At 43.9% G+C, this 19,763-nt stretch overlaps 1 protein-coding gene across 2 annotated transcripts in view; it reads right to left on the reverse strand.

Moving 5' to 3' along the window:
* The window catches only part of LRP6 (LDL receptor related protein 6), a 123,430-nt gene extending 106,452 nt beyond the window's left edge, over positions 1–16,978 (reverse strand). The window contains exon 1 of one of the 2 annotated variants that reach the window (XM_075162395.1): positions 16,680–16,978. In XM_075162395.1, the coding sequence (XP_075018496.1) occupies positions 16,680–16,734 (55 nt within the window). In that variant the 5' untranslated portion in view covers positions 16,735–16,978. The remainder of the gene's footprint in view (positions 1–16,679) is intronic. The other variant, XM_075162402.1, reaches the window with a different exon arrangement.
* Positions 16,979–19,763: the final 2,785 nt, after the last annotated feature.

Consider the following 19,763-nt stretch of genomic DNA (forward strand, 5'->3'; position numbering starts at 1 on the left):
AGTGCCCAAATAACACTGTTCTGTAGAGAAGGATGCTTAAATAAGAATCTGAAAGACAGCGGTAAAGCACTTTTCTAAGCACTCAGTGCTGGCCCATCTGAGCAAAGATTCATTTTTTTTGCTAGAATTTAGTAATATACACCCCACTTCTATAAAAGCATAATTCATGTCAAGCTATCAAAGCCACCTGTGTGTTGATACTCTCCAAAATTATATAACTCGGACATTTTACATATAATACATAGAAATACAGAATTCATTGCACAGCATGAAATGAATGTTGGTTTAGAGTGTTGACATTGGTATGAGGAGGTAGGGAGAAAAATAAACATAGACAAATGGACAACACTGATTTTTTTCGAACTCAGCTCTACCACTCCTGATTAGTTGTCTAATACAAGGCCCTTATTTTATACGCTTTATTTGCTTACTCTATCAGTTTGCACGGTCTGTGTATTTTTCATACACAACACCCAAGAAGACTAATGACAAGTAGTAACCATGAAAAGAGCTAGTTTCTTAAATGTAATATGGCTGTTTAATTGTCCTTAACCACAAGCTACATATAACATTATGAAAATTCCAGCCTTGTTCGTACTTCAACAAAAGGTTAAAAAAATACCACAATTGTACAAAGCAGACAATCACATCCTTTTAAACCCATGTCCTAGTTCCAGTTGGGACAGAGTTAACTTTCTTCCCAGTAGCTTGGGAGGTGTGCTGTGTTTGGGGTTTGGTATGAGAGGAGCATTGATGGCCCACTGATGCTTTGGTTGTTGCTGGGTGGTGCTTGCACCAGGGACTTTTTTTTTTTTCTTCTGGCCTCCCATGCCCTGCCAAGTGCAGGGGAAGCACAGCCGGGGTGTTTGATCCAGCTGGCCAATGGGGTATTCTATACCATGTGACATCTTGCTCAGTATAAAAACCAGGTGGGGGGTGGGGGGGCTCACCCCTGTTCGTGACACGCGGTCAGCAGTCGATGAGCAGTTGCATTGTGCATCACCTGCTTTGTATGTTCTGCTATTGTTGTTGTTATCATTGTTGTTATTATTGTTCTACTTCATTTTATTCCAATTATTAAACTGTTTTTATCTCAACTCGTGAGTTTTCCTACTTGTGCCCTCCCGATTCTCTCCCACATCCCTCCGGAGGGGTGGTGTGAGCGAGCGACTGCGTGGGGTTTAGCTGCTGGCTGGGGTTAAACCACGACAACCCACTCTCAGAAAACATTCCTACCTTTCCCTGTGTTTACTCAGGCACCGTAGCAACAGAGCTGTACAGCAGCATTTACATACATACTATGACTGGCATACTAAATGCTCCTCTACCTGTCACCACACACATTTAACAAAAATCTTGCAGATTTATTCATCAGCATAGGTGGGCACTTTAAAATTCTAGCAGGATATAAGTCCTAACCGAAAGGCTTACATTTATAGAACCAAAGATGTGCATGGTTGAATAATGTCAAGGGCTACACTGCCAGAAAAGATACAGTTCCTTGTATGAGAAACTCACACTAAAATTAGAAATATTAACACACACTTTAGAAAATTCAAAAGCTGGTTTCCAAGATCAGACTACTCCCCTCATTACCACAAAACTGTTTATCAAAAGACACTGCCACGTGCATATGCGGAGAAGCTGAAGAAACTAAGAAGTTCCTTAACCTACCTCCAAAGAAACAAGTTCTGCTACGTATGTTTAGAAGCTTTTTACTTACTTTCTTCCTTTAAAAAAAAAAAACAAACCACAAACACTAAATTGTTTAGGCTTTCATCCTAATTTTAGAAACACTGAATATAAATTGATTATGACAATCTTTAGATAGGAAGTTACCGAAATGGGGGGAGGGGGGAAGCTTTGTTGTTTTTAATAAGGCTAAATTTGTATTCCCCTCTCCAGAAAGCAAGTTTTTATTGAGCAGTGAAACATTCAGTTTAGAGATTATACTTCCATGGAGAAGGGGTAGTCGTCTTTACATTCGAAAGCAGAATCCTTATATTAAGTAGGTTTATTACCTTACTTTGCTATCTCCTTCCCTTCCTGCCATAATTTCCCACCCCCCTAAAGATTTAAAATTAATTACAGTAGAGTGTCTTCAAGTGCAGGTTGCTTATGATGACTGCATTTTTCAGAAAAAAAAAAACCTGAAAGTGGTAAGAAATAGATATGCAATAAAACCCTCTATTTTTTAAAGCCTGCATACAATTGTAACCTGAAAAATCTAGTTAATAGACAGCTCAATGTCATCTAGTGCACCATAGGAAAGTGTGCAGCCGACTGGCACAGCTCTCTCTAGTAAGACAGCATGCCCAGCACTTGAAAAAAGGTAAATCCACGCACAAATGAGTAGAGGTTCCATTATTATGTGCAACACGGAGCAAGAGTACCCATGCACACAGCATGCACTGAATTGGAACACCAGGCATGTCAAGTGTAATCACCGAGGCCTGAAGGCACTGCTGAGCCTAACACAACCACACTACATAGGTTATTCACTCCTTGCTGGAGCTGAGATCTGGCTGAGGAAGGACTGGAGAAAACTTCCTTTTCATGAATGATATAAGTTATTTGAATAACGGCTCAGAAGAAACACAGCTACACTTAGGATGTGTAGTTTCATGCAGATTGATTCAAAGCCGCAACTTGTAGCACATTCCGCAGGGCTGGCAGAGGAGGATATTAAGCTTTCCAAGTTGTTGCGACATTCAGGAATGAAGCATGCATCACCAAAATAATAAAAAACAGGTTTGTTCCCTCACCCCCTCCAACCCTTCCCAGAAAACACGAAGGCTTCAATATCCTATAAAACCCAATTACTGAAGTTGGCAGCATTAGTACCTAGTATCATCTTTGTCATTTACTTGACTCAAACGGCAATGCTAAAAGGAAAATTGTGGTAGAAGATCCCATCCTGCCCCATATAACTCACTTTAAAAGCACAGGACACTGAAAAGACAGCTTTCTTGAATAATGCAGTTAAGAACTATACTAATAGCCTAAGGGAAGAAGTCCAAGAGAAACTCCTTTCAAAGCTAAGCAACTATTTTAAGTTATAATGGGGCAAAGAGATACAACTCAGATTATTTTTTTTAAGTAGTCAAAGCTGAACTCTTTATATATGTTTCTATTTCTCTTTCTATAGACATCACAAAAATACATATTTTAACTGCCACAAACTATAATACATGGAAGAGAAGTACACATTTTTAAAAGTGAAAGAAAAAATACCCATCTTGAAAATCAACAACTGAAACAGTAGTGAATATTACCATGTCCTCTATCACCTGAGAGGTCTACATGTAGTTTATTCTTATAATTAAAGTACCCAATACAGAGTAAAACCTATGCTTAGTTATAAAATAATCTGCTTTTGTATCCACCAGCAGGAACAAACATTTGCTTAGAGAACACAAAAGTTACAAAAACTAACACATTTGAACTGCAACAGAAATAATTTAAATAATAAGAAACTCCTTCCAATAGTGGGTCAGTGAGCCTAACTGCTTCTTAAGTCCAATATTCACATAACACCTTCCCTAGGCTTACCACATTCAGTATTAAAATCCAGCCACTGCCTTTTTTGCCCTACCTTTACAACTAGAATTCTACACCAGCATCTTTCTCCTCACCACCGAACTGCAGTCCTTGTACCAAATATTTCTCTTGGCTACAGCTCTTGTGTCTCTCCCTAGCATACTGAAAGTTGCTAATCCCCAAGATACTTAAGTCTGGTTTCCCTTCTTTACTTAAGTCTTGCTTTGTACATCTGATTTGTGAGCATCTGATGCTGGCTTAAAAATGCTACAGCCCACAAAGTGATGAACCAACATAAAAAGATCACTTTACCAGCTAAATATGTTTTTCAATTTTTTTTGTGTTTAAGTGGCTACTTTAAGCTGTCAGAATTTGTCCCACTTTTCTTTAACTAGTCCAGAAGTCTTTTCCACAAGTTCCCGCCTGCTCCCTTTCCACTTTCAATGATCCATGACACCTCTGGGTGCCACGAGGTCAGTGTTACCTTCAACATGCTCATTCTCTTTCACTGATGTGGAATTTAGCCTGGTTAAAGCAATTAGCATAGTCTCATTTTCTCCAAACCTTTTTTTCTCATTCCCAACCCCCAGCAATGCTGTTCTACCCCCTCACTTACTTAACAGTCCCTCCCCAAGCTGATTCAAATCATTACATCAGTGAAAGGTTTGACTGGGTTAGCGAGCTGAATCGACTCAAGAAGTGGTCCAGCAAACTCCAAAACTAACATAAGGCAAGCAGCAGGGAGTTGGAAGGGGGAGCAGCTCCCCCCCTTTTCACTGGCAGCCTGCTAGATCTGCTCAAGATGCGACTGCAGCCACATCCTTTCTCCCCGGCTCCACTTTCAGCTGTTGGTTCCTGACCTCTCTTTTGCGTTGGCACTAGCACTTGTCCCATACCACAGCGAGACAATGCAGGGAGCTAAACCAGAGGGCGGCTACCATGCTCTCCCCCCACCTGCCAAAAAAGTAGTTTTTAGCCAGCCATCATCCAGAACCAGTTCACAACAAAATCAGATAAACATAACTACTAGCACAACAGAGAAAGGGAGGACTGCATCAGCTTTGACAAATTAGTTGAACCAGTTGCTTGTGAACCTCCAATTTAGGAACAGGACCTGCCAGACTAGAGATGGCCACCATAAGTTGTGGCAACCTGCCCCAGAATCCCACTGTGGCCTAGCCAGTAATACTGGGCAACTGATCACATTGTGGAAAGAAATATCCATGCAGGAGTCCACTGGTAAGAAATTAATGGATTGTTACATTGGAAGAAGATGTCCTTGAGCTGGGAAGAGAAAACTCCCCATCTTCTGAAAGTCTTGCTGAAGAACGCTGAGCATCTAAAGGTGAACTGATACTGCCAAGCACACTGCCACAAGGATGGCAAACATGAGGACTGGAAAAGAGGAGATGCGGTGATGAGATGTGCCAAGCAAATACACACTGTCCTGGATGAGGCACAGTAAGCACGAAGGATTTGCCAGATGCCTTGACGGAATGACATGCACCCACACTCAGCCCACAAGAGAAGGAAAAGCAGACATTGGGGCCAGTTCTGTTCAATATCTTTATCAGTGATCTGGACAAGGGGATCCAGCGCACCCTCAGTAAGTTTGCAGATGACACCAAGTTGGGCGGGAGTGTTGATCTGCTGGAGGGTAGGAAGGCTCTGCAGAGGGACCTGGACAGGCTGGATCGATGGGCCGAGGCCAACTGTATGCGGTTCAACAAGGTTGAACAGTCGGGTCCTGCACTTGGGTCACAACAACCCCTACAGGCTTGGGGAAGAGTGGCTGGAAAGCTGCCCGGTGGAAAAGGACCTGGGGGTATTGGTTGGCAGCAGGCTTAATATGAGACAGCAGTGTGCCCAGGTGGCCAAGAAGGCCAATAGCATCCTGGCTTGTATCAGAAATAGTGTGGCCAGCAGGACTAGGGAAGTGATTGTCCTCCTGTACACGGCACTGGTGAGGCTGCACCTCAAATACTGTGTTCAGTTTTGGGCCCCTCACTACAAGAAAGACATTGAATCCAGCGTGTCCAAAGAAGGGCAACGAAGCTGGTGAAGGGTCTAGAGCGCAAGTGTTATGAGGAGCATCTGAGGGAACTGGGTTTGTTCAGCCTGGAGAAGAGGAGGCTCAAGGGAGACCTTATCGCTCTCTACAACTACCTGAAAGGAGGTTGTAGCGAGGTGGGTGTCGGTCTCTTCTCCCAAGTAACAAGCGATAGGACAAGAGAAAATGGCCTCAAGTTGCACCAGGGGAGGTTTAGATGGGATATTAGGAAGAACTGCTTTACTGAAAGGGTTGTCAAACATTGGAACAGGCTGCCCAGGGAAGTGGTTGAGTCACCATCCCCAGAGGTATTTAAAAGATGTGTAGATGTGGAGCTTAGGGATATGGTTTAGTGGTAGACTTGGTAGTGTTAGGTTAATGGTTGGACTGATGATCTTAAGGGTCTTTTCCAACCTAAACGATTCTGTGAAATAAGCATAGATAACCAACAAAGAGCATTAATTGCAACCCTCTCAAAACCATTCTATACACAAAATTTTATGTCATACAATCCTCCCCACTCCCAACATGTCCCACAGAGAGCCAACACAAGAACATAAGAAAAACTCTTCTTGATGGACACAAGGGTCATGGTACAGTCAGTTGTGAGGACTCCCCCTTCACTCCCCAGGTCTCAGATTTCTTCGCCGCTGCTTATGCTTATAAGAAATTCTGTATATTTCTACTTTTCATTGCTCAGTTTGGAGGAGCAAGAGGGAAAAGATTTGTCAACAGTTTTGACTTTTGGTTCCTACCCCTCATGTGGGAGTAGAGGTAGAGCTGCAATAAGAACTTGAGACTTCGTCAGTCTTTGGAAAAATGTAAATGAATGCCATGTTTGTAGTTAATTAGTGTTGTCATGGACAGTTGAGATAGCATTGGGAATAAATGCCTGGGAGACTTGTATCAAATCAGAAGAGAGGCAAGTTGCAAATAAAAATAAACTTCCCCAAAAAGCAGGAACCCAGCCTCAATAAAATTATACAGAGTTGGTTTATATTTTCAAACAAACAAAAAAAACACTGGGAAATAAGAGTTTCAGCACAGCAAGCAGCAGGCCAGGATTTTGCACCTAGTGCTCCATCATAGTACCTTTCCTGATTTATTCTACGCAATTGTTTTTACACAAACTAATGAACCAATATACCAGTAGGCCCCATTCCACCTTCACTGAGCGGAGAGCTCTCTTTTCTCTGAACCTCCTTGGTCTCACATCCATACTTGCAGGACATAGCAGGCAACCAGGACTTTAGTAAACAAGCATGAGGCAGCCCAAGCTTGTCAGAGAGGACCTTCTCTCCTCTTTTCAGCTAATCTAAAGCGTATTCCACATGCTAAAGCCACCCAAGGGCTATTCAGATGGCAACACAAAAGGTCACAGGAACAGTCAGGCTTGCCAGTGAATAAGATGAGTAAAAACATCAGTGGAAAAGCAAAGGCACCAAGCAGCAATAATGGCATTTGGATTCTGCGCCAAGCCTCTACTGTTAGTTTTGCAGGCCTTTGGCAAGATAGGAGCTGTGGAGACCAAGACATCCTCCAAAACTAGCTGGTACAAACGCAGTAAGTCATCCTTTAGCCTGCTGAATAACAGGAAGAAAATTCTCTTACTAAAGAGCTAGATGGATGGAGGCAAGAGAATGAGAGGAGGGAAAAAATGGAATACAGGGAAGGATAGAAATACCAGGTCCAGGCATAAAAAGTCAACAGACCTGGCAGGGTATAGCAAAAGCACACACGACTGAAGTACACCAAATATTCCAGCATATCACAGGCAAGTAACCTTCTGAATGGCAGGCATCACCCATCAAATCATCCTGTTGGCAACAGAGCCATAAAGCCAGCAGTTGATGATTTCCAAATTATCACAGCATGTCTCTTCTCAGTGTTAGGTAGCACACTCACGCTGATCCCCTGTCTCAGCAAGGGAAAGGTGAGTCAGCTCATCTTCCCATAACATTGACTCTCCTGCTCTGAAGTTCTTTCCATTGCACTCTCATGGGGATAAAACACACCACTTTGACTGGCATAATATGCTGAATCTATCTTACTGACAACAGCTTAGGATAAGCAGAGAGCTATGCTCCCTGGTCAGGCATCTGCTTGCAGCTGCATTGACCTTCTTCCATTACCCTGCTGCTTACAAGAGGGAGCCACAAAGTGGCAAGAAAATAAAGGTGACCTGGCAGCAGCACAGTACACTTTCCTGGGCCCGCAGCAGATTCTGGAAAGGCTCAAAGGGATGTGTGACCAAGTAGCACCATGATCCGTATTAATGTCTGCAGAATCTCAACATTACACTTCCCATTTCCTCAGGTGTCCTCATAACCTTCCTTCAACACTCCCGCAGTTTCTCAAACAGTTATCAGAATAACACACAGCGCTGCAGATGAAGTCATACCAGTTCCATGCACATTGGCAATACTTCCCTAGTTCTACTGGAAACACCCATGCTTAGATCAACAATCTGTTTAATGAAAAAGTTAGTATGCATGTAGACCGCTGCAAAGCATCTCCTGTCTGCAAGGTATGCTTCTGACAGTTCTCCCGAGCATGCACCTTCGCTCTTGCGGAAAAAAAAATCTTGTTTTGCTATACTGCACTAGTTAGAGTCCCACATCTGAATAGAGATGATATTTTGCAATCCAAACTTGAAGCCATATGATGACAGATAAGACGACCTGTTCACACTGAAACAAAACACTACCCTTCACACCTTCTGGCGTCATCATTTCCTACAGAGCTTCTAACAGTAAGAAAACAAACCAAAAGCCTCTATCATATCCTTCATGAAGCTGTTGAAAGACACTATGTTGCTTAATTCCCTGCACTGAATTAGAGCACCAAGACACAACGTTGTGATGCTGTGACAGAGGCAGCCCATTTCCCAAAGCCTAGGAAGGCTAAAGGCTGCAAGATACACCTTGTACACCCTGGCAAGCCGAGACGGGAATACTCCACAGTTTGTTGCTACTCTGGAGCGGTAACAATTCATGAGCCACTCCAGCCTGGACAGCATGCGTGTTTGGGGGCGCACATCCGGCCAAAAGTGGCCTGTGAGCGTTTGCCCTCAATCACCACTTGCCTCCATAGCTGGAGGACCCCAGCTATACTGGCAGACACCGTGTGGGGATAGCCCCAGCCAAGGGGTTTCACCCATATTGCTAATAGTTCCATGCAGACCAAAAAAATCCACACCCTAAGCAGCAGCACACTGGTTTACCTTCAAACTACCAAAGTCTTTTTCCACGTTGACAAGAAGTTCATAGCCACTGAGATACACTTAGACGACTTTCAGCAATTTATCCAAGCTGGCACGCCTAGTACTTAAAAAATATATCTTAAGTCTGTCATTTGTCTCATCAGGTAAAAATCAAAATAAAACTTTTAAATTTATTTATTCTGTTTCGTGGTTGGGGTTTTCTGTTTGTTTAGATTTTTGAAGCACTATCAGGAAGCTGCTGTAAAGCATGAACATAGAATTTAACACAAAAGTCTCCAACTGGAGGACAGAATGATGCATAAAGCAGAAAAACTTGCCAGCCCTGACGAATACACCACAAAAGTAAGTGACAGCCCTCAGCTGGGACATAATAGTAAGACCGATTTGGGGCGGAGGGGGTGGGGGGGGAGCAGCAGTACTGCCTCGAAGGCTTATCACATTTTCATTCCCACTTCTCTGCAATTCTTCAACAAAGAACATAGCAGCTATCCAATGATTTCTTTGTGGCACTTTTCAGACAAAGCTTGGTGAATAGCATCTTTGTCAGTTCATCCATCATAACAAATATTGAGAATAAAATAAGCCATACCTCCAACTAGTAAAACAATTTCACAGATTTTGCTACTCATGTAGGTAAAATACTTTCTTCAAGACAAGACAGTATCAACAATTTTGCAAAAATATGAAGGATTCATGCTGAACTAGAAAATAATTTTATAAGAAAATGGAAAGAAAATACTTACAGTGCAAGTTTAAAACAACTTTCCATCAGCCAAAGGAAAAAAAGTTCTCCAACCAAAATTACACTTTAAACAGTCAAATTCTTAAGACTATTAAGTTTACTACAGATTAATATAATATATAACAATTCCAGTTCAAATGAACAGTTAGGGACTGTTTTCAAAGGATAAGGAAAGATGTGCACAAACTTCAAGAATTTTGAAAATTATTGCACATTTTATTTTTTTTTGGAAACACGGATCAAAAAAGCAAAACAAAACACACACATGCAGAGTCCCTTGAAAAAGGTGAACAATCTGGTCTTTTTCGTATTGAATATGACTCATTTCTGGTAATCCAAAATAAAAATAAACAAACCCATAAACACAAAACCACCCAACTGGGAATTATTTTACTTACGAATTTGACCATTACCTACAGAGTAAAGGCTAACTGTTGAGCCTCAGTTAAGTTTCTGAGTTATTAGAACACCAATGCATTTTCCAAATGGACATAGTAAGACTCACTACAAGGTTTACAAATTCCTACTCTTGTATTATTCTTAATATTCCTACTCTATTAATCCATGTGTGGACAAGAGGATTCTTGGGTTTCCATAGTGCTACCATTTTAATTAACATTAATACTATGAGTACAAGCAGGAGTTTTATTCACTGCTTTGACAGAACAACAAAGAAAAAACGCCCGAAATGCTAAGACACCTGACATTTCTGTTACCTTCCACATACTCTTAACTTCCAGAATTCAAGCAAACATATCGGCCACCTTCCAGAAGCCTGAACTCTTTGACAACGGACAGGGGAGAATGCTTATTATTGAGGAGTTCTGGAGGCATAAACAGATTTAAAAAACAAACAAACAACCACCACACCCCCCACAGTCCCCCCCAAAAAAAAACCAAACCCAAAACCATACGAACTATGTTTTTCCTCTGGGAACAAATCGGGGGCGGGCGGGAAGAGTAAGGGGAAAAATATAAAGGAGAAAATTACATTTAAGTATCATAGAGAAGGAAAACAAACGATTTTGATTAAGCAAAATTATATAGCTAGTTGATTAAGATTTTCTGTCTCAAATATGATTCCTTTTCAAATCTGACATCAAGAGCTCACACATGGCCCTCATAAACAGAATTAAAACTATAATCCCATTTCTGCCACATTGATTATATCACAAGGGAGTAATTCTATTTAGGTAATGTGATCCTGTAACAAGATACTAAAAAAATCTGTACGAATGTTGCCATTTTCCATGTCTGTTTATATTAAAAACATTTTCTTATTGTTCTCTCTGTATAAATAATGAAGCTCAGAAAGCATTCCATCTTTTAAATTGACATGCTTCTTTCTCCAAATAGTTTACAATATTTTGCAAAGGAAACAAAGTATTACTAAACCAGACCATTGCTTCTTTTAACCTACACTTTGAAAGGTAAGTACTTAAAACTGTGTTATAAATCAAACGGGAAAAGGTATTACAGTATTCCTGTTCTATTACAGACTGGTAATAGACTCCATTTCAAAACTGGTGGGTGATTGTGCCAATCACATTGAAATACAAAGGTCTGTAGCAAGATAATCACCAGGAGGCAAAAAACCCACCCTATTTTCATAACTGCCTCACAGAAGAACATAAGGAAAAGGAGAAATGATGACATGCTCACTTCTACTTGCAAACTGCATCACTGTTCAGACCAAGTTTCTGTCCACATGGAGCAAATATCAAGCCTGTTCACATTGTGAATCTCTTGCCATAAATATTTATAAACTACAAGAATATCTAGAGAGCTTAATGAAGGCTCTCTATGTCAGCTTGCCTGCCAAATATATAAATAGGAAAAAGTTACTTAATATTCGGGGTGTCAATACCCAGCATTTATATACAATCCAGTAGAGATGCAATGCTTTCCCTTTCCAAGCATTGGACAATTACCACAAAACAATGACACAGCTTCTTTGTTTAGAGTGCTGTGTATTCTGTAACTCTGCAAGTGGTATACTCTGAAACTACACAAGTGAGGTGTAAGTTGAAAAAATAAAGGTTATTATTAGAGACTCTATTTCTTCCACCTAACAGCAATTAGCCTCTAGAAGAGCCATCACTACAAAGCGCTTGGCACAGAAGAAGTGGAAGTACTCACTGCGTGCTCATACTAAACCTCATGTCCACACACCAACAGTCACCCTTGGTGAGCCATAACGTTTAGGTTCAAGGGCTCAACTTTTAAGCGAGCAATGCCAACTGATTTATATGAATGTGAACAGACTGTTCCTGAAATCTGCAAGGCAGTTGCATCTCCCCATGTCTTTCTAAGCAACTTATATCACTTATCGGCAAAAGTCCATCTGTGGGAAATTCCTTACCAACATAAATTCTGCTTCACTGGCAACAACTGCCTTCAAAGTACAAACGGCCCTCACGAGCCGTCAAAGAAGTGGGTGGCAGCAAAGAATTTCACCAGTCACGTGTAGTTTACTAACCAAATCTCTCTCAGGTGAGCTGGCTGAAGCATGAGGGCTCCCCAGCAAGAGAAGTGGGAGAGGAGCTGAGCATGTTCCCAGGCATGGCAGAGCCACCAGCTCAGCCAGAAGCAGGAGCATGCAACAAAGCTTTAGTAACAACTGCATTTCTGGTGCCACTCAACAATAACACATACCCCTCCCTGTAGTACAAGGAAGTGAACTCTTTTGAAGAAGCCAAGAGCAAAGCACCCAAGTATTTAGCATTTCATAGGAAATTAATGAGGTTAAATATGCTGGGGACAAAGAATATAGTGTTTAAGTCTGCAGACTGGCTGCCAGAGGAGATGAATGGTGACAGATCAGAAACTGAGACCTGTTTCTCCCTGTTTTCTTCCCCTACCCCACTCCCTCGGAAGGAAGAAAAAATTATCTTTGCTGTACCTGATTTGAACTAAAAAGTAAATGCCATATTACGTGCACTGCAGCAGATATTTTTGAAGCTGGCATTTTTAAGATGTGACATCATCATAAAGGTGGATTACAGATGGCCAAAGGAATCAGATTTCTCCAGCTCCCAAAGACAGAGAGTTTAAAAGGTTCCTATGCTCCAGATCCTGACGTATCTTCCTGCAAAAAAACCCAACTCTACCCATTCTGGCCAAATTCCTTGCCTACCTAGAACTCAGGGAATGCAGATGTAATCAATTCACTAGGGAAAAAGGAAAATGAATATGGTTAATGCCCCTCTAACCAGTATGGTGTGAAAAATGAACAAAGCTTTTCACCTTAGTATCTTTATATAACTCCCACCGAAGGGTACAAGTCCATCATCTGCATACACCTCTGACCAAATATACACAGCTTCACCCATACACCCAGAACCTTCCCATATCTTCAGTGCACCTTGCCAAAAATGCTACTTCACCTTACCTCCAAGACATAGCAAAAAATTCGATAGGATTTCTAAGTCCTAATTTTTCAGTTTTAAAAAAAAGCTAAAGCAATCTGATGATAAGTGAACTATATTACAGAGATGTAATTGCAAAAACTATTAAAGTAATGGTGGATTTTGCAACACCTTAGATCACGCTGATTTTAGACTGTTCTATGGAGAGATGAAAGAGGAAAATGCATCAGAAATCACAGCAGACAAAGGCGCACTGATTTCTGAGGAATCCTAGAACAAAAAAACATGACTAGAATACAGTTGATTCAAGCTCGGGTGAAGAAACAGACCAGATGATTACAAAAAAAAAAAAAAGGTATTTCCAAGTCTTTGTCAAAACTTAAGTATAGTACAGTCCTAGGTGAAGACACACTTTGCTGAAGGCAAAAACATAGCTCCAGCTGGAAACGCCACACTTCATCTCCAACCTGAGTGCTTCAGAAGTAAAAAGCCTATTCCTTGTCCCCTTCTCTGACTTCTAGTAGAAAAATATGTGCAAGCACCCCCAGTCACAGCTTAGCAAGTCTTGAACATTAAGCTCTTCTAAACTACATGCAAACGAGTCTATCCAAAAGGATACAAAAAAGGAGAGATGATCTGTTTATCAAAAGCAAGTAACAACAGATTAAAACCAATTAAAACAGTGACAATATTAAAACAATAACAACAGATTAAAACAAGCCCTCTCCTGAACACATAACAGGGAAGCAGTAGTTTTAAAGTGCCCACTACCAAACAGGCATTTTCATTTCTTCACTAACTGACCTTAAGCACAGAGGTCTGCACCATTCTGCACAAACATCATTTATAAGATTCCTATTCAAACAAGAGCTTTATGCATGACCAGGGTTTAAAACCAAAACAAAACAGCAATTGCGTGCTGACTGGAGAGTTATTTCTGGAAGAAAAGTAAGCCATGAATACTTGCAGAGGAAGAACTTTCTCTTTATCACTTATTAAAAACTTGAAAACTCAGTTTCACACTTATCGGTAGCTCCCCGACAGATGTGATGCCATTGCTATTGCCTCTTTGCAACTGTCAATTATCTAACAAGATCCTGATTGGTTTCACAGCCATCATGAAGAATACAGCAAAGCTGCCATGAAGCAACTCGAACTCACTCCCTTAAATGTACCCTCAGGGAGCCGCTTCAAGAAGCCCTGTTGATGGTCAGAGAGGAGGAAGCCCAACCCCCCAATTCAAACCAGGGGCCAAGAGAGGAGAATAGAGACCAGACTGTGACGAGAGTCAAGAGATTCCAGGAAAGGGACTCCTTTCTTCCATCAGCCAGAATATGAAAAAACCCACCAACCCCAAACCACAGAACCTCCACAGCAAGCTGTCATGACAGTAACCTCCTGCCTCTTAGAAATCCAAATGCCTGCCCTGAAAACGTCAGTAGGATCTGGCTTATTGCAGTCCTTGGACATCTTTGAAAGACAGGTGCCTTGCCCTGTGCATCCATTTCTGGCTAGTAACGGCCTGGTACTTCTTCAAGTCCTTATTAGTTTACAGGGCACTGCACTTCCAAGTTACCAATTTTATGCCTTTCCAGATCGGTAAACGAGTCTACCATAGTTTCCTCAGACTAATGATCACAGTTCAGTTGTTGTAAGCCTCTGTCCATTTGCTTTTTTTAAGTCAATGAGAACAGGGAGACTAGTTCTGTAAGCAGAGAGGATGCTGCAATCCAGAAATACACACTATTACATTTTCTGAGTTTCAGTCTCCAGCACTGTTGGCTTGGCATCCTTCACAGCACTGAATTCACAGACTAGTGAACTTCGTAACTTCACCTCTACTTTCATGTATAAACTTATTCATACTCATGCTGGCACTGCCTCTGCCTCATTAAGGAACTGCTGACACCTCTTCTGAACTCAACACATCTTATTCAAACCAATTCTACTTACATAGATGTTTATTACGGAGGATGCATGCATTAAAATTTGATTTTTGTTTCTTCAGAGTTCAGCTGTTCCTGCTGTTTATCTCTATCTAAGGTAACAATTAGCCAGTAGGAAAATTACTATCATGTCACAAACAGAAAATTATGACTTCAGGTAGGTGATCAAACAGCAGGAGACCACGAACACAGAAGAAACAAAAATGTTGTTCGGATACAAATGTCCTTGGCAATACACAAAGATGAGAGACAAGAAAAGAAATGACAGTCTGGATGGTTTATAAACTGAATGTTTCTTCAAAGTGTCTTATTAAGCATCATCAAGTATACAAAAATTTGCAAAAGCACACATCACTATTTTGAGATTAACTTGAAGAAATTACCATGACAATATTATGTGACATTACATATGACAGCAATTTCTGTGCTGTCATTTGAACTAGGTTGAACAGCAAGTTAGAGCCAAATGAATGGTTTATTAAGAACGGGTATGATTGTTACTTAATAAAATGAACTAATCGGGAAACTGTTTCTCTCTATACTCCAGACACAAGTTAACTTGAAAATTGGAGTTTAACTGCCACAATAGGAGTACGAAATGTTACGCAGTCCATTTAAATAAGTATACTTGTATCTTTGCAAACAGGATACAATATGGCAAACAGATGCATAGGAAAAAAAAAAAAAAAAAGGGTACGGAGGAGAGGAAAATTTTTGTTTTCCAGAGTACTGAGCAACTGGAGACTAGGCAGTTACTTCAACCCAAACCACCTTTACTATAGCTTTCATCGAAACACACTAGTGTTGATGAATTTTCTAAATCAGTGTGGTTGATTAACTGTTAGCAATTAACCTCTTCCCCCATCTAGTATGAAAAAATACAAGTAAAAGCAAAATGATGGATGCAAAACACCACAGGTGATTTCTTCCCCAGAAAGACTGAACACAGAGAAATAATTACTGCAGTTAAGTTTACAGCATTAAAAAAAAAGAAAATCCTCGGTTTTCTTACCAACTGTGCTCTATAAGACAAGAAATTTTGTTAGAGAGAAGCGGAATAAAAATTCTCAGCTACCTTAAGTGACGTCCCCTCGTAAGGGGGGACTGCTGATTTAACGCTGTATGAACATCCGTGGCAGTTCACCAGTGAAACACAAACTTCTCTCAAGTCCCAGCGCCGAGCCAGCACAGCTGAGAGAAGCATTCATTCCTCTTCTCGCCAACTCCGCACGCTCGCTTCGCTGCGAGGAGGCTTTCAGGGAAACACTAGTTCCTGGGCACTTTCCAACCCCCCCACTCTGAATACGTGAGGCTCCGCGCTCCCCCCCACACCCGGCAGGATAAAACCCCACTCTCCGGGGGGAAATGAGAGGAGCCTGGCTATAGTAACAGCGGTATCAGTCTGACACTGGCGTGGCCGAGCCGCTGCCCCGAGAGCTGCCTGCCGCCCACGGCCAGCTGGGGGGTGCGGAGAGAGACGGGGGGGCGTGTGCTGGCTTTGGGGGCTTGTTTTTTTTTTTAAAAACAAACCTGAAAACAACAATGGGGCGGCGAGAGAAGCGGCCGGTTGCCGCTGGCAGGGCGGGCTGCTCCCAAGCGCGGCTCGGGGCGCCGGGCCGGGCCGGGCCGCCAGGGAAGTTGGTCGGGAGCCGGGGAGGCCGTGGCGGCGGCTGGGCGAGAGCGCTGCCCCCGCGCCGGGCCCCGCGCCCTGCCGGCAGCCAGGCCTCTCCCCTCCCGCACGCCCAAACATGGCCCCTCGCCACCAACCCTGCAACTTTTCCCCCTGCCCCCCCGCCGCCGCCCCGCTCACCTCTCATCAGGGAACAAAAACTGCAGGCAAGTAGGCTGCGCAGGACGGCCCCCATCTTCCTTCCCTCCTCGCTCTCACCGGCGGGGAGGCGGCGGCGAGGAGCAGCACCTCCGCTGCCAGTTCATGCTTCCAGGCGGGCGGGGGAGGTGGCGGGGAAGGGGGGGGAAGGCGGGGAAGGGCGGCCGCGGAGATTCCCCCCTCGCCGGTCCCTAGCAGGCCACTTGCCCCGCCGCGCCGCCGCGGGAGCTGGCGCTGCCCTCCATGCCGGCCGCCGCCGCCTCACCGCAACCACCGCGGCCGTTTCCCCATCCACCCCTCCGCTCGCTCGCCCGGCCTCCGCCTCCGCCGGGCGCGCACAGGCGCAGGGATACAGTCCTCCTCCTCCTCCTCCTCCTCCCCCGGCCCGGCCTCGCCTCCGCCTCCCCGCGCCGCGCCGCGCCCGGACGGCTCCCGGCTCCCGGAGCAGCGCCCGCCCCCCCGGCACCTCTCCCGTCAGGGAGGGAGCGGGCGGGCGGCCGCGCGCGCGCGCGCGCACGGGGGCAGGCGCGCGCCGGCTCTCACACACGGACGGTCTCTCTCACACACGGACGGTCTCTCTCTCTCTCTCACACAGAAACAGCCGGCCGCCCCGCGGCTGACAAAAGCCCGGCGGGGTCCGCACTCCGATGGGGCCGGGCCGCTGGCAGAGGAGAGGGCGGGCGGGGTCGCGGCACCCCTCGGGGTCCCCGCCCGCCCACGGGCAGGGTGAGGGGACGCGGCGGGGGGCGGCCGCCGCTGTCGCATTCCAGCGGGACTACTTGTCGCCCCTCACCCCTTCCGCCGCCTGCGATGCGGCACGCGGAGCAACACCGGACCGGGAGGGACGGGACTACTTTCTGCCACAGAGCGAAAGCGGCGGCAGAAGCACAAAGGCATCGGCCGGTCCTGCGCCAGGTGAAGGTGGCAGCGGCTTGTCCGGGCGGCCACCGGCTCCTTCCGCCTGCTTTAAGCGTTGCCCGCTCTCTGGCAGGGGCACGCTGGCACCTCCGAGGCGAAGGCTGCAGGGCCGGGCCGGGCGGCCCCTGGGCCCTTGCCCAGGGCCCGGCGCTCGGGCCAGCCGCGGGGTCACGCTGGCGTTGTAAATATTTATCGGCCTGCGCTGCCCCGCCGGTTGAATTAGAAACAAAGCTGGGAGGAACGGGCTGTAATATTAGAGTATCGCTCGCGGGGGGGGGGGGGGGGGGAGGAAAAATTAAGCAATGTGGTAAAATTAAGTTACAATTAATACCCACAGCGTGGAGATTCAAGAGCAGTAACCTTGATCTTTCCCAGAGCAGAGCTAGCAGGCGTTCCTTATCAGTAGGGCTTGCTGCTTAGCTGATGTAATGGTGCGTGATTTATTTCCCAGCACTTTTGGTTTGGGGTTTTTGTCCCCCTTGCTAAACTCATTGTAGTAAGCTGGGTTTATGCTGCTTGGGGCAGTAGTTACAAATAAAAAAAATGAAGATGAATGGCCAGTGTGCTGTCTTTAAACATAACTTACTCTTTTCCCCTATTGCATCCATGTAAACACCCTTTTCTTTCTGAAGAAGCTAAAAACTTACAATTTTGTAATATAGCCTCGCTTTAAAAAAGCTTCCTTCTTTACCTACTTTGTTCATTCCTAATAAACAATACAAAACGCAGCTTTCTTGCATTTCTTCTACATTAGAAAATCTACTTCAGGATTTCTACAAGGAACATTAAGTCTAAATGTCTACATCACGTTCTCCCTCCCTCATAGAGTATGACAGCTGGTTAGTAGGATAATGATATGAGGCAGAACAACTTACAGCAAAATTTGAGATCCTTACATAAAGAAGTCTGTATTATTTTCAGGATTATTAGAAACTTATGGAAACATTTAACTTTTAATTTCATATCTGTTGAACATACATTTTCATAGCTTTTCTTGTGATTACAGTAGGAGATAACATCTGGGCCAGATTAAAGGCCCGGGCATTGCAGACTGACTCTTTAACATCAGGCTCCTGGAGTCATATGATAATATCAGACTCTCAGCTTTTACTGGGGAAAAACAAAAAAAACTCCAGAGCTTTTTCCGAAAAGAAGTATATTTCCAACCTTCAAGGTTGCAAAAAAACATTTTGAAAATGTAAACAATGCGACTCAACAGCAATACCTGCCCGAGGCCAGGTCTACATTACAAAATGTTGTCCTTGACTCTCAGCTGGATGAAATAGCCTCCTCCGTTACTGCGCTGTCAGCTGGGAGGATTAGCAAACTCGAGCAAGATCCACATGGATAATGGAGGGGAAGGGCTTCCCATGCAAAAATGTACCTAGACAGTAGATAACCTGCATCTAACCCTTGTTATCACCACTAGATTTTTCAGGAGCCGGCAGAAGGAGCATACCGTTATTTTCACTGTTTAATTGGAATCAGAGAAGAAAAAGAGGTTTGTGGGTTTATTTTCCTTATACCGTACGCTCCTAATGTTGCACAATTTGTGATTAACCTCTTATGAAGTACGGCAGATCTGCAATGAATTCTTCATATCTTAATCTCACAGTGCACAGCTGAGGAAAACCTCAAGCCTGAATCCCTGCATCGCAGAACACATTTCCTTACATGCCGTTCCTTCTCACTTCTTATCTGTTTTGCTGGAAACACTCTGGTGTCTTGACTATCTCCCTTGGGAGCCTGATCCCTTGCCTGGTCGCTCTTACTCTTAAAGACGTCTTCCCTGCTGTCGGGGCTGACTGGTTTTATTTTTAGCTTTCGAACATCATATGCTGTCACCCCTCACACTGGTGCATAATTCGAGCCCTTTCCTTTCCTGCTAGGATTTCCTCTGAGCCATTTAATGATTATTGGCTTCACCTCCCTCAGCCTAGCCCCTTTCCCCCACTACCTGCATATTCCAGCCCAGGTAGCCTTTTTTGAACCCATTTTTCCATCAGTCCTTAGGATTCAAGACCAAGCCTATGTCGTAACTGTTTCCCAGCATTATTTCTCATTCATACATGTGGAATTAACTCCACGGTAGAGGTTTTTACGAAGTAAAAGAGAAGGCAAGATTACCGCACACAGAAAAGCCTCTGA

The sequence above is a fragment of the Calonectris borealis genome, chromosome 1, assembly GCF_964195595.1.
Source record: "Calonectris borealis chromosome 1, bCalBor7.hap1.2, whole genome shotgun sequence".
NCBI classification, from domain to species: domain Eukaryota; kingdom Metazoa; phylum Chordata; class Aves; order Procellariiformes; family Procellariidae; genus Calonectris; species Calonectris borealis.